The sequence below is a fragment of the Colias croceus genome, chromosome 10, assembly GCF_905220415.1.
Source record: "Colias croceus chromosome 10, ilColCroc2.1".
NCBI lineage: Eukaryota > Metazoa > Arthropoda > Insecta > Lepidoptera > Pieridae > Colias > Colias croceus.
This window is the reverse complement of record NC_059546.1, coordinates 11,034,678-11,051,464: the sequence shown is the minus strand read 5'-3', so window position 1 is coordinate 11,051,464 and position 16,787 is coordinate 11,034,678. Positions and strand designations below refer to the sequence as shown.

The following is a 16,787-nucleotide window of genomic DNA, read 5'->3' as shown; positions in this document are numbered from 1 at the left end:
TTACGGTTAGATACAATAGTTTTCTGACTTTGATGTGACGATTCTAAGGTTTCCACTTAAAGGAAACTTTGCAGTAAGGGCAGAGTTACAAAAACGTATTTCGGTCTATTTCACAAGAACATAACATAAAACCATAAAAGGTTTGTGTTAACGGCAAGCCGCGACAAAGGCTGCGCAATTTCGTCTCGCATTACACAGAATCTTGATATACTTTTTTGTATAAGTTAAGTACGTTCTAAACTCGATTTTTTTTATTCATAATGGCTTAAAATAAAAGGTCGCATCAATAATTACCTATTAAAGTGAGGTAAGAGAAAACAACTTGACTTTTTATAAAAGTGTTGTCTTAAACTTAACAAGTTAAATATATAATACCTTCTTCGATATCTACGCTACACATTGGTGAAAACATAATGAAAATCGGTGCAGTAGACTTCCACATTATTGTTTAGAACAATGCAGTTTAACAAGCGAATAGTTATAATTTAATACAATGACAATTGACAATAATAACCTGAAAATACAATGTAGTTAATGATACCGAAGTGGAATGAATCTTAATGTGGTGTAGACAAAGGGACATAAAGTTGAGGCTTTATGGCACTTTCTTAGGCTCCATTGCATCGAGATTATATTTACCACCTCAATATTGGTTTCTGTTATGTTTTGTTGCGAAATTATTGTGCCGTTTTATGATGTGGAATTTAGTGTAAAACATAAGGAGATAAGTAGTGTGGATATTTTATTTTATTTTTAGTATCAAATACAGTTTGGTAATATACATTTAGCTATTATATTTGTTTATATTATGGTGGTCAATACAAAGGGAAATAAATATGTCACTAAACAGACTAGCGTATTGCCTAAATAATATTATGTATTTTGAAAAAGTCTACTACCTAATGAATTAATGTTTTAAGTTGTTTGAGTTATATTCCCCCGTTTACGTACTTTAAATAACTGAATTTCGTCTAATAAAATAGCTCCGAGCAATAAAGAATTACCTCCATATAGCAATATACAGGCCGGAGGAAAAACTTTGGACATATCCTTAAAGAAAAACTTTAATAGGCCGCGAAAAGTTGTTAAATGTCTGTTAGAGATTGGTTGTTTAAAGATTGTGCACACCTATTTCATAGCAAGGAGGACGATATACATATTAGATATGTAATAAATTAGTAATATTGCACTCTATTTTCGTAGAAAAAGGGAATCACTATCCAGTGATAGCTTTCGTTATGTTTTTCTAAAATAACCTAACTTGCTATGTTGAATATTTCTGACTTAAAACTGATCACTTTAATACTGTATAATTTACAAAACATTATTAAAACTGAAAAAAATGAATAGGTGACCTTTTTTTTTTTCTTTGAATAAATAGTCATTTAATGCACTATCAATTATTAATAACTAGCTATTATTTTAATCCAAAATATTAAAAAAATATCGCTCGCACCAAGTGTAGACACAGCCTTAGCCATGGAAATAAATCGATTAGTATTATGAACAAAGTTATTATTAACAGCGTTTTTTCCGTAAACTTTCATCGGAAAGGAAATTGGTTGAGCTGGAATTGCCGAAGTGATGTACGCGGGTCGTTCGTCCTGGAAGTTTTTTTTATAGAAATTAAGGTTTTCCCTCCGGTTTTCATAGTTTATGTGACTCTATATTAATAATATAATTAAGCCCTCTCGGATTCGATTTTTGTATGTCTGTAATGAATAAAGTTACTTATGTTGTTTTTGGAATTACGTAGCTTTTTACTGTCGAAAGATTTAGATTTTTTTATCTAGACAGCAGAAGGGGCATTAAATGTGGAGCACCAACAATCACAAATAACATCACAGTCCAGAACTCACTTTACACGCTTAACAGTCATAAATATTTTAGAAATTAAAGTCTTAATAATATAACGAATAAATCGCGTTTAAAATCCGTTAAAGTCTTTACTTTCTAAGTCATAAATATATTTAAAAAAGTTCAATACTTCAAGCAGTTCGTTGAATGCAGAACAGAATCAGGCAAACTTAGGTCACGTCTTTCGGAATAAATTCGTACGTGAAAAGTTGCAATATTCAGGAAGGGTGCATTTGGAAAAAATAACGTGACCATAAAGCGCACCTGCAGCGCTTTCGCGACAACTTTTATGTCTGGGGATGGTTTTTTACGCGTTTGGTGTTCGTGTAATATGGTAAGTGTTGAGACTGGGTAGATAATCGAGATAATATGATGTGGAAATATTTGTGAAAACTATATCTGTATATACGCAAGTGAAGCCGCGGATTAAAACTTATAGGTAAATTACTTATAGTTAAGATATTCTAGCTGAGGATTTGATCTTCATATAATATAATATTTACTGGAACGTTTTCGATTATTATAATTTTTTTCATCATAAATCGATTTTCACTTCCGATAAGCCTTTCCTTTCTTCTTCTACTACTTCTATATAAGTAATTTTTTTTAAAACATCGAACGTCGTAAAGAAATTGTATTATTTTAAAATTTCTTTAACAATACAGACTTTTCCAAGCTCAAGCTTTAGCTTATAAAGCCTTTCAAAGCTCAGTTTAAGAAAAGCTTACAAAAATAAATGCTCATTCTAAAGACGAGATTCATTTTCGTTTCTAATCACCCGCTTCCCGTTTAAATTATTGAAAGAAGTTTTTAAGATTGTTAATCCTCATTTATCTTTCTAATGTTTCTGTTTTCAGTTCTATGGAGCCTTTAATAATAAATATTACCGGTTTAATAATAAATATTCTTCCTTTAATAATAAATACCCTAGAGGTATATTATAAAAAACATTTTATAATATACCTCTAGAATTGTGTGTATAGTAAAATTTATAAATACCTTCATTATAATATGGTCAAATATGACTTATGGTACTACTTCTACTATCTGTTTGCTATCTTGAAGCATGCGTATTTTGCATTTTATTAATTACAATATAAATAAAACCATTCTTTCCGCATTTACAAACCTCAATTTCGAATTAATCATTAAGTTTGTATTTAAAAAGCGACACTGTCATTAACACCTCATACTCCCACCTAAAATTAATTAATTCAACAGTCTCAAATGCGACAGTTTCACCGCGACTACACTGCAAGAGTTAGCTGCCATCTGTAGGCAATTTGTCGGAAGCAATATCCACACTTCCATAAACTTATTGCTTATCTATTCGATAACTAATATATGACCAACTGTTACATGGTGATGATTTATGTTGTTTATTTTTCTGTCAAGATACATTGATAGTACGTGTTTAGGATGATAAAGTTAAGGACAGTAAAATGGTCGTTTTATTTATAATCTATATGAGGTATATTTATTTTTCATTTTGTTTTTGGAATTACTTTATTTGAATGACAATTAAGTTTAGAATTTTAGAATAGTAATTAACATGAATTTGGTTATAGGGTAAGATTGGGGATGAAATAAATCCTTAAGTTTCAGTTATCAGCTTAATAATATACCACATAGCAGTAAAATCTGATTGCACATACATAATATTACATCGATATACATATTATATGTATATATACATTATACATATACTAGTTGGGTGACACAAAAAGTAACGTATACATTGAAGACGTGACAGCGACGCCGCCCAAACCGTGTCGGATTGAACCGGCGACCCTCCGCGGGTGGCCAACGAATGTCACATCACTAGATATTAGATATATGGTTCAAAACTGCATAACTGATAGTTTTGGAGTATTGATTTTATAAATAAAATAGTATGAAAATTTACCACACAACCTAAAAACTACATAATTACACAAGTACCTAATATATTCACTTTTTTTATTAAGCTAAGAGAAATAATAAAGTTATTAAACTTCTATGTATATACTTCTACTTCTGAAAGTTTAGATTCCTGATAAATCACATGAAATTTAAAACATATGCGCACTTAAATAAAGTGGAGAGATGGGATTCGATCTGGCACTTCCTATCATTTACTTGAAAAATGGCGCCCACTGAAATAATATTGAATGTGAGAGATAATGCTCGGAAAGAATGGAGAATTTTGTAGATAAAGCATTGTAGAAGATTGTGAACATTTCTTTAATGTTTGGTATACAAATAAGTGAATGAAATAAATAATGAATACTTATTTTGACATATAATTTTTAATATTTTATTCATATTCCTTCCTTTATGATGAACTGAATGTAATGGAATTTTTTCTAAATGATAGAGGAAATGGTAAAGCTACAAAGAATAAATTTCCTTCGAGATATTTCATCTTTCGTATAGCATGGAAGAAGGTGCTCTATATTATGCTGAAATTAATATGAAAAGTTATATTATTTTTCAAATGAATTTAACTTTAAAAAAGTCCATTTCAAAAGCACTCACAAATTTAAACTTTATTAGTAAGAATACACATAAAGCAGATACAGAGCAGTGTTGGCGCGAACCCAAAATATATTTTCTGTTAGAACAAGGGCGAGATTTCACATTTCTTTCTTGAGATACAATAATTCTTGTGCATCTCAGACTAGTATCAGTTTTATTGCAGCTTCACAAGCAATTCTAGTTCATAAATTGTATGGAATTCTTTATAAAATGTTTATTATTTAAAGTTCATATTATTCTCTATCTTAATATATATAAATCTCGTGTCACAATGTTTGTCCTCAATGGACTCCTAAACCACTTAACCCGGAAATCCCTCGGGAACGGGAACTATGCGGGTTTTTCTTTTAAAACGCGGGCGAAGCCGCGGGCGGAAAGCTAGTAATAATTATATAAGTTACAATTTCGACATCCTATTCTTTGCATCGAAACAAGTGATTTTACATTATGAATACACACAACGCGAGCTATAGGTAAATAGGTAGATTATAGATGGACATTACTTTCGCATTTAGGTATATAAAAAGAGATGAATTTTAAGCGAAATGTTTTGATTAATACAACCAAAACCAATTTATCAGTTTTTCTGTATGTGCGTTACGATCAGCCAAGTTCAAATACTGAAGACAAAAGTCGATTGGGTCCTGATTAGATCTTTCACTTAAGTTTTTTTATATACGTAATAAACATATAAACAAAAATCTTATTTTACGTTTTTAACAATTACTTAAACTTCACCGCTCACTTCATAAAATGTACACATGTTTCCGTTAATCCAAACATACCGTTAGGGTAGCCCGGGAAAAGTAAATTTCCCCGGCAATTGAACGTCAAGGCGAGGTGTGTGACGTTTATGAGCCGAGTTGTTGGACTATATATTTTGACCTCTGGCCTCGGGAACACGTGTGATGTGTTTCAAGATTTGAAACAGATTGTTTAAGAATTAAATCTTAACAGTGATAATTTACTATGTACAGACATGTTGATGATTTTCAGCAGAAGAAGCTATCATAAGGATAAATGGAGAGACATAAAATAATGTAACGAAGTGAATTGAACATTACTATATTTCTTTAAATGAAAAAAATCTTTCTTGGTTATAATGTATGACTACTCGACCCAGTTCAAATTTTCCTATTTACTATAGGTACCTACCTCAAGACAAGTATTCCTAAGAAAAATCTTATCAAAAACATCTTATTTTCTTATATATTTTCATAGTTTCTTAATAGACCAGTAACTCGATCTTTCCTATCTAAAATCTAGCTCAAAATACATATAGTACAATGTACATACCCTCCCCCCACAAGAGCACGTGAGCGAAATTCTGAGCAACCGAAGTTATCAACTTTACCCACAATAGATCTCCGACAAACTTGAGATGTTGAATTTTTAGACTTACGTTGTATGGATTGCATTTATTTAAAAACTTTTATATGTTATACATGTGATTTTTTTTTATGTTTCAACCATATCTCATGAAAAATGCACTCCGTAAAATATAAAGCGTATCTCTAATTTAAAAAAAAAAGGATACCGAATACATATTATCATACAAATCTATGATATCAATATAGAAAGTCGTATCATATTATAAGTTGCTCTACATAAGTAGAGAGACTAGAATTCTGCTTTCCAACTATGTATATAAATACTCGATTATCCCAAATAAACACAATTAAAAATAAAATTTAGTTTTATAACTTTTAAAGGTCACAAGAAAAATAACCCTACCATAGTATACAGTATATAACAAGCCGTCAGCTAAAAACAATCCATCTTAGGGTTGTTTACTCCCTCTAAGGTCGACTCCGGTGAAATTAGATTTTGATCAAGATGAATATTATATTCTGAAATACTCTGTTGTAAATAACTTGTTATTTGAGACGAATGGAAAACCGTTTTAATCGTGTTTCCTTGTTAACTCTTAAATGGTTTAAACGTAATAAGATATTTAATTAAGAGGTTTTGCAATTGTCCTGATTAGATAATGTGTTTATTGTTTTAGTAATGTATATTTTTTAAAGAGTATGTCTTTTTAATTAATTCATTAATTAAAATGTTTTATTCCCCCTACCAAATATACTTTGATGAAAACAATGCCGAAGAGAGGCCTTTGCCCAGCAGTGGGGGAGCCATGGCTGAATAATAAATAATAATAATAATGCTACTATACAATATGAATAGGTGATGTTTACTCTACGTAGTAGGTACTTCTGAGAGCTAGGTATGCTTGAAACGACATATTATGTTTCCACCAAACAAAAATAAAATTAAATAGTCAAGACTAAAAAAATCACAATCATTTTACAATTGTAATGTATTTTTAAGATAAGGAAAAAGGGTTGGAAATATATCAATATCGATTAATTATTGAAAGAAGCTAACGTATTATTATTTAATATGGAGGTTATGTCAAAGTGTGAGATAGAGTTGTATTCAGACAGAGTTATATTCATGTTGTATTATGATTTATAATTTAGCATTGTAAGGTTCTTTCATATTTATTTGCATCATTCTTCGTTGTCAGCTTTTGCATAACTTGTACCTAGCTTACTAATAGTCAAATAGTAAATAATTACTTAATGGAATCTAAGCAGCTATGCCAAAATATAGAGCATACATTATAACAATGAAGATTTTTGAAAAATAATGTGACTTACCTGCATAATATTATGCTATTACTTATAATCTTTAGGAAAGAAGCATGTAATTAGTAACAAATCGAACGACATTCTTCAATAGATATAATAATTAACAAAAACAATTACACTTGTATATATCATTACTTTTAAGACAAAATTTAGCATCCACAAAATTGTATCTCAGTTCAACGAAATCGATTTGCAATTCAATGAAATCAAATTAATCGCTTGTTACGAGCGAAAAGCCAAAACAGCTCGAACTAAGTGAATATTCTTTTAATTGCAATTTATTTTTCACTTTGACTAATGGCCTTTAAGCCCTTATGTTTTATTTATAGCGATTTGTAGAGGTAAATGGACCTTCGTTGTTGCATCTAAAACGTTTGTCACTTGTTTGAAAAACGAATAGAAAAGCGCGGCAAAATTTGCCACGTAAAAAATTTAAAGTTAGATACTATAAAGACTAGGGTGTAAAAAAAATGATTTTTTTTTTAGGTGTATTGAGGTCTAACAAGTCAAGGACGCGTCTGGCAATACCGTCATGGAGTAAGGCGACAATTTTTGTATATTTAAATTTTGCCAAAGAAGTTTCACTTCTGACACGTGTGCTCGGCACACACGCTCTTCTTTTAATTAGTCATCATTTGTTTTCACTATACACCATTAATTGATAAAATTTTTATTTATTACAGACGCGTATCTTTCATTTATAATTCTACATACCTTCAGGCATTCACTAATTACAATTTCACGCATAAAGATGTTCCCAATTAATATTATGTTAATACCAACTACGTTACGCAAATATTTGTTGATAAAATACATGCAACCGTCTCTGCATATATTTGCTTGAATTCATTTACATATTTAAAGCAGAGATCGATCTCCTAAATTAACATCTAATGTGTAAACATGCGTTTGGCTGTTCCCTGGATCTTGCATCTACCCTACGGCTAGTTGGAGAGATTGCTGCATATATTACTATGGAAACGAACGGAACTCTACTATATAGTGAACAATAGTATGTCAAGAAGTTCACTAACCAGATTTTTGACCGCGGCCGCGGCCTCGCCCGCGTAGACAAGGACACTCCCATGGAAATGAGTACTAACTTTTTTATTAATTTTCAAATAGTTATTTGCTCAAAAAGCATAGGTAGCCTATTTTCACTAGTAAACCATTTAAGTCATAACAACATTAAAAATAAAATGTGAATAGAATATAATAATTAGTCGCGTCGCCTATCACACACAGATCTACTGAAATATTATGAAATCCACGATCAGATCTAATCAATAACCAATAACCCTCAAACCTTTCTATTTTAAAACAATACATTAATTAACACAAACAATACAACAGATTAACTAACAAAAGACCAGCAAATTCACACACGTGTTCGTTCATAGAAAATAACATCAGCGAGCTCTCGGCCTATAATTCTAACGCCTCGTGATATTTTACATAAAAATTATACGTAGAGCTATTTAAGTCAATTTCAGAGTATAATTGTTGTGGTTAATTTACATTTTAGCTGAAAACGTGATCGTATATTTTGTGAACCGCCATTTTGTGTCGTTATGCTATTTAATTATTTACATAGATTGCTAGCTTTCTGCTCGCAGCTTCGCCCGCTTTGTCTATAACCTATAATAATATATACTAAAACCTGCCTCTTGAATCACTATTTATAAAAAAACGCAGATTTAAGCATACATAGAGATAGAGATAGCGCTTTGTTTTACACTATGTGATGATTAGCTGAAGCCGACAGCTTCTCGTGGTAATCGTCAAATTTATTCTATGTATTTAGTACTAATTTTTTTGTCGCAGAAAATTTTATTAAGATCTAATGAGAATTCAACCTATAAAAACTTTGAAACTACACTGTTGCGTTTATTCGCTAGAAAAAGCTTTTATAATAGATGAAGATTGATTCTTTATAAAAACGTTCTTTATTCCGTTTTATACTAAAGGCTTTTTAATCAATCTTCTATTTCCACCAAAATATATCACTTAACCTCTATTTCAATCTAAACTAGCCCGCAACATGCATTCCTCACCAGTTTCCATTTCAAAGATTTAATCTTGAACCGCCATCTCGCGGGGATTCCCCTGAAATTACTTCTTCCATTTGCATCCGAACAAAGAAAGTATACATGAGTGAGCGAAAATCTGATAGCGAACGTTATTTTTATGATTATTGTCGACTTCATTTGAATTTTTACTATTTCATATCCCTAGACTGGATACCGCTTGAATAGGAATGAGATAAGTCGCTTGTAAGAATCCAATATCGGGATGTTTGTTGTTTTAGGATTACTATTATTGTGTGTATCTAGTGGATAGCATATTTTATAGAGGATGTGTATACCTATATAGGGAGGTCCCAGGTTCGAATTTCTAATAAAAAAATGTTAATGTATTTATCCCAAAAACAACACTGACACTTGGCGTAGTGTTAGGAGAGTAAATTGTTGTTGCCGTAGCTTTTATTTCTCTCTTTTGATAAGAATATCACTTTATACTGATGATAGAGATTTTATTTTATAGCACTATGGCAAATAAATATTAAATTAAAATCGTAACATTATCTATTTTAACCAATTCAGTCAAGTCAGACGTGCAAGCATTACAAGTTTTTTCTTTAGCTTAACTGTGTTTTACTTCAATAAGTTTTAACCATCTCACTATATTATGTTTTTAGGCCCGAAAAAGTGACATTCTTGTTTTATTGGAAATATCTAAGCAGCTTCCCTTTTCAAATGCACGAGTAGAACACCCAGAGTTTTATTTCAAAAACACGTTTTTTTTTAAATATTTAAAATGTGCTATTTTTGTCACATGTAGACCTCATTTCAAGGCTTCTTTTGGTACTAAACAGAGCTTCTACTAACGCCTGCATTTAATATAAAAAAATAAAAACGAAAATCAATAAAAATTACAATACTTTCGCCTCTATCGACAATATCGAAAATTTCAAAAAGGGATAATTTGCGCCTGTAATCGCTTCATATATTAGCAACATAATAAATTATCCAGTGTATCTATTTTTTTTATACGAATTTATTTAGCTCATTCGGCCGCGAAAATTCCAATATTTTAAATATTTTTTTAAAAATCGTGTTTTTGAAATTCTGGGTGTTCTACTCGTGCATTTAAAAAGAGAAGCTCCTTAGATATATCCAATAAAACAAGAATGTCACTTTTTCGGGCCTAAAAACATATAGTGCATCTGTAAAACATTATACGTAAGTAAAGCGTAAGTATAATATTTTTCTTGTTTACAGATTGACTTACTTATTATATTTCTGATCCACGGAAACAATTTGAAATTATCTGAAATACACCAAAAGAAAGGATTTTCCTTGTAACATTAATATCTCTTCACGGTTAATATATTTCAGAAGCGCAAAACAAGCTTGCCTTGATAAATAAAAGAAATACACCGACTTTTCAAATTTAATTCTCGATTCGTATGCTAAGGCACAAACGACTTAAAAATGTATCATCAAGTAATCTTTATCAGCTATCGCATTCAAAACTGCATCCTATTTCAGCGAGATAAAGTACATTTTTCTAGAGTTATTTTTTGTTTCGCAATGCATGTTGTTGAAATATTGGAATACCACAAGGCGAGTGCAAATTACAGGATTTTGTTAGGAATATGGACCGTGTTATTACGGGTATAGAGTTGAAAGTTTGTTGTTAAGAGGGTATCGGTGCTGAGTTTGACACTTGTCGCCTTTTCGCGAGATTCAGGCGCGTTTCAGAAATATTAGAAATACGCGGCGACTCGTGTCGAGATAAATCTTGTGTTGAGACGCGTCAGTGTGCATAAATACATTATTTTTGCTTCATGTGCAATATTGAAGTGTTTGTTTACGCTTAGGGTTCTGTAGGAAATAAAAACGTTTCATTCTGAAGATATTTTAAGAAAGCTTAGGATTATAGAGATAATTCCGTAAATATTAATAGTTCATTATTCATATAAACGAAATAAATAAAACACGTACTAAGACAGATGTCGTAGGTTCAAAGGTACAAAGGTAACAAAATAACGAAATGCAGGAAATGAAATAGGAATGTACTTACATGTAAAAAGTAACTTTTCATCACAACTGATATGTTTAAAACCCCGTTTAAAACTTTGCCAGTCCTAATGAATTAATGCAATACTAGATATATTTATATGTAAATAGAGTAATATATCGTAGGAACAAAAAGCGTCCCTTTCATTACTGTAACAAACTTGTTTGCGCCGGTTTATCCCGTCACCCCCTGATTTATGTAAATACCAGTTCAGTAATAGTCCCAAATTTCTTTGCGAGTTGCCGGAACTTTTGGGTGTTTATTTAATACTTCGACCCGGCTTTGCTTGGGTTGGACTGGGATAAAACTTATGTAAGTCGAGAATGATATTGTATGTACTCGTGAAAGAATGTTGAATTTCAGTTTAGTAGTTTTTGAGGTTATCCAGTTTATATAACATACAGAAAATAAAATATTTCCTGTTATTATACACATTTTTATAAGAGTTGCCAAGTCTTATGTCACTCAAACATTATATTTATTATAGAGATGTGTATACTACAAAATTTTATTAAATATTGGTTCACAACCAAATAAGAAGTTACTCCTTAGATATACAGATCGTTTTGAATAAATCGTCTCACTGAAATAATGTTTTACAAATTCATCTGTCCGTGAAAACAGAATTAATAAGCAAGTGCACAAAAACATCAGAGCCTCGTATCATTTCTTGTCGGCTCATTATTTCGCACTTGACAGATGAATTTATAAGAGCCGACTTAATCATCTGTCACACTGGCAGCAAAAATATATAAATGATATTTATATTTTCGAGTTTTACGATATACTTATTTCGTTCATTTCATATTAAATCTATTAGTTAAGGCTTATTCAAACAAAAATAAATAAGTATATTTTTCCAAGTTCATAAATATCTGAAATCTCTGTCTGATCAAAATATAAATACAAGCACAATACTTGACATATTATATAAATAAATAAATAGGTAATATCTTGGTAATATTATTTCCTTAAGTGATATGCAGTGAAAAAGCGAGGAGCATAGATACCATTCTCTACATGTATTTAATATAAAGGAGAGTACTAATTTCGCAGTCAAGTCTCTTTAGGACTGCTATATCACAGACATAGTTTCTCTCTTTAACTGGATAGGCCCTTATGCAGAGCAGTAAATCTATCAGAGTATTGAGTGCTTAGCTTGGCTCGCCTCCAGGGCTTTATGTCCGTGTAATGTCATAAACTACAATATAGCCACATATAGCTGTCTGTTATTAGAAGCACAGGTGCGTAAAAATTAATACCTAATTTAGTTATGGTTCTCGTGAATTGCTGAACCGATTTCGGTTTGTATGTCTCAACAGAGTAATGTAGAAGAAAAATGCAGGAAATATCAGAATATTTTAAATAAATTTATTTACTTAATAGTACCTATGCAATTTTCTATGTTAACATAATATTACATTATGGATCACTAGCTTACCGCCCGCGGCTTCGCCCGTTTTATTTAAAACCTAATCAATTATATACTAAAACCTTCCTCTTGAATCACTCTATCTATTAAAAAAAACCGCATCAAAATCCGTTTTGTAGTTTTAATTTAAGCATACAAAGGGAAATAGGGACAGAGAAAGCGACTTTGTTTTATACTATGTCGTGATTCCAATTTGTCAGTAGAAATAATAAACGATAGAAATTAAATCGGATATAATATCTATTTTTAGCAGTCTTTAATAGAGGGATTTGTTGTTCTAGAAATTACAATAAATTTACTTCATCTGATAATATTGAGTGTACCTACTTTATTAGGTACCACATTATTACAATTTACAGTAGGTCGGTTCAGAGATTGTATAATCAATAATGTATTGCGAGAGATAACAAACAGCTCAATAGTAAGAACAACCTGAAATAAATTGATTCCGATTCAAAATTCAATTTTTAAATTTATTAAAAGGTATATTTATCAAATCTTATATTTTTCTCTACATACATCAAGAATATTCCGTTCTACGATGGGTCAGTAATGTCGTATAAAATATTATGTAAATAAAAAGAAAACAAACATTGAAATTATACTTTCATGTAAAAATAATAAAGTACAATTTAAATATTTTCTGTCTTTAATTACCCACTTTGTCTTTCCCTTTTTAATTAATGTTGTAGATTCCTTTTAACCCTTCCTCTCGTAATTAACTTCGTTAAACGTTTAAAAATTATTTTTCCAAATATTTCTTAAAATATACGGTTTATTTTTATGAAAAGTACATATTTTTCCATTTATTTGGTACTTTGTAATCATGTACCTCTGTAACAACACCTATAGTTAAAATAAGCTTATACCTATTTATTACAATAATGTAGCATAAATTGTAAAGTATTTTAGATAATTGTTTAATTAATGTATGTATTACTTAAATTAATTTGCGTAATAAAAATTTATTTACGCAAATTAATTTCCGAAAAAAAACAATAGAAATAGCGTAGACTTCGTATCGTAGCGCTCGTAGCTTGCAACAAAACATTTCGTAGCAGATTAGATAAACATAATTCATTACGCTGCCAAACACAATTTATTTCGCATTGTTCCTCACAAACAAGACGAGAGCTTCGCAAAACTAATACGATTTGAAACAACACTACAAGATGTGCGGTGGAGGAGCAATGTAACAATTACCAACAATTTATGGCTCCCCCCGGAGGAGAACGTGCCAAGTTCTCACGAGCACCATATATTACTTATGACTTCTATTCTTAGCGGGCAGATTAAAAATTTTAATGAAATTCCCGAGTGCTGTATGCTTGAACAATAGTGGAGGAATTTTATCAATATGGTCTTCAAAATCGATTGTAGCATTGACGCTGCTACGGTTTGGTAAATGACGATAAGTAGACATAGTATTTTGTTTTTTTTTTTTTTTAATTTCCATTTAGAGGTTTTATCATGATAAAAGTCACGCACCTACCTAATTTCAGTCAGATATTTGAAGTAAACAAAGAAATAAGTAGATAATTTAAAATGTTAATTTAGTAACTGTTGAAAGGTAGCGTTAACAAAGAAAGGTGCTCGAAGTCAAGCCTTACAAACAAAAGTCGTCACCGACAGTAACTAAATCTGCGCAAAACTTGGACGGAAAGATCTATTGGAGGGTTTCTTTAATTTGAGCTCGTGGCGCCTCAGATAAGGGGATCGAAGTCACTGCAAACTTCTGACAATTAAGCCTTTATTTCGCGCGCCAACAATAAGAGGTAATTAGCGATCGTTCGTCTGCTGATTTTTTCAAGAAAAACTTCAAATCCCGCATCCTTTTTTCGGCGGAATTTTCATCAATCTCGCCCGGAGAGATGGCCCTCGAAAAGTCTATTAACATCAGAGCCACGTTCGATGACGACTTGCCGGAGTTCAATTGGAAAGTCGACGGAAACGTGCAATATGCCGTCGATAACAAATCTGTGAACCAATTTAAGGAGCCATTTTTAATATCCGGCGGAGGTCAACATACTTCCCTTCGCACGGCCCTGCAGCGCGTGTTAAATTCAATAATCTCCAATGGTAGGCCCGGCCGCGATCCGAACGTTTTCAATACTCCTTATTGAGCCATTAACTGTAATGGCTGTTACAATAGAGCATTACAATTTGTCTCGTCGCGATGCCTCGTAGAAACGCGGCGTAGGGACTGCCGAAAACGGTTTGAGGAATTGTGACTTATCCTAGAAGGGTTAAGGTTGCTTATCGAGTGCAGGAGAGGACGATGGTGTCCCAATTGAGTTTATCTGCGGATATTGTAAAGTGGTCGCAGTTACACAATATGTCCGTATCGGCTCTGCGGCAAGCTTGCGGACGCTGATTGTGTTTAGAGAGAACCGATATTAATTTTGTTAATTGTCGCTGTGAAATCGCTCGAGTGATCGACGTTTTGAAATGCTACCTCTTATACAATGTCTAGAAATAAATTGCCTAGCGAGACATATACTTTCAACGCTGTGTAGAATTGTTATTCAAAGCCTGTTCAATTGTTAATGTTGCATTGTGTTATGTTTTATTTACATCGTAAATACACAGTGATGCTATTAAAACTTTCCGAATACAACCTTTTGGCATTAAAATTTGTAATTCCACGCATAAAAATGTTTTCAATTCCGGGTTCGCAGTTTTACTAAATAAATCATAATAAAGCTTCTTCTGTCTCTAATTTCTTTCTTTTCCCTCTGTTTACGATACGATCTTTTTATGCCATAAAAGAAACTAGGCATTTAAAAACGTATACATTAAATACGTGGTATCGTGCTAAAGTAGTAATAAACACTATTTTCCAACTCTTTATTTCATCAGAATCTTCTGGAATCGAAATTTTTTTTATATTATATAGAAAACATAACTTTTAAATTGACCTTATTACATCAACTACTTGACATAAATTAAAGACATAAAACCAAAGACAGGTTTTCAAATTTCTTCTAAAAGCTAAACCTTACCTGCTGGGCAGACGCAGTCCGTGGCATCTCTCCTCACTCGTCTCGGAACTTCCGCCTTCCGCGTAGTAGCTGGCCTCACCAGCTGCTCTAACATAAGCTGCTGCTCCTCCAGCACCTGCAGCCGCTGCTCCAGCGCCTGCTGCCGTACCGCCACAAATCCACAACCTAGCAGGAAAAACACACAGAAACACACTTGCACCACACAATAACACGGGTTACTCGGTCTGTCACTCCCCATGATGGCGTATCCATTCAGTAGGGTAGGGTTGAGCTGTGAGCGCGTTCAGTCCGGCTATGCTGCTGTCGGCGACTGGCTCCCGAGGGAAGTGACTTGTCCGACGCTAACCGCCCTTCTAGTGTCGATTAGAGTACCCTTCCGAATGTGATGGACGTGCGTGGCGGATGTTACTGGGAATCAATGTCAGTGAACATTGCGCTGTTACCAGAGATTTAGTAGTAAAGGGGAACATGATTTTGGATATCTAGTATATTATTAGATTATCATTTCACTTGTTTCGTTTCTTTTCTATATAACGTAAACGTGACGTTCAAAGACCGCAATCGCTTATAGAGCAATAAATAAGTATAGTTTAAAAAAAAAACTATAAAGAAGGTTTAAACGAAATTATTTTAGTGTCACCGATCCTTGTTCATAGACAAAATCGAGTCAAAAGGAGTACACTTGGGGAGCAACATTATACAAACATGTAGGTTATATTACAGGTGAAGCTCATCAATTTTTAACCAATGACTTTTAACTAATTTTTTTAACACTTTTATTAGTTGCACCTGTAAAGTTTCTACCAATTTTCTCTTTAACTTAAACAAAATTGATCTAATTTAATAACTGTATGTATATTGTATTATATACGCCTTTTTACAAGTTAATACTTACGATATTGATAATATAGTTCATTGCATCTTAACCTTTAATAAAACGATTCCCATTTGCAAACTTCCCCAAGCGACATTTGACTTCTAAACCGTCTCATAAATATTCATGACTCTGTATGTTGCACCAATAGTCAATACAGGAATTATTTCAAACGCAGCCGGGTGACAATAAGCAAGCGAATTAGCATTTATATTGCAAATAAACCGTTTGCTGATCACCAGTATAAACCTTGTTTTATATTAAGATAAATTGTAGGTAGTTTTGGAGGCGAGTTGGTGCTTTCGGTAGTTCTTGGCGGTTAAAATAAACGTTTGTATTATATGAACATAATAAAGTAAATAAAGATT

At 32.1% G+C, this 16,787-nt stretch overlaps 1 protein-coding gene across 1 annotated transcript in view; it reads right to left on the bottom strand.

Moving 5' to 3' along the window:
• LOC123695225 overlaps nt 1-15,783 on the bottom strand; it is a 45,065-nt gene extending 29,282 nt beyond the window's left edge. Inside the window, exons 1-2 of the mRNA XM_045640999.1 lie at nt 15,546-15,783; nt 15,347-15,408 (exon numbers count right to left, since the gene is read on the bottom strand). Coding sequence (XP_045496955.1) covers nt 15,347-15,408; nt 15,546-15,783 — 300 coding nt within the window. The remainder of the gene's footprint in view (nt 1-15,346; nt 15,409-15,545) is intronic.
• Between the last annotated feature and the right edge of the window lie 1,004 nt (nt 15,784-16,787).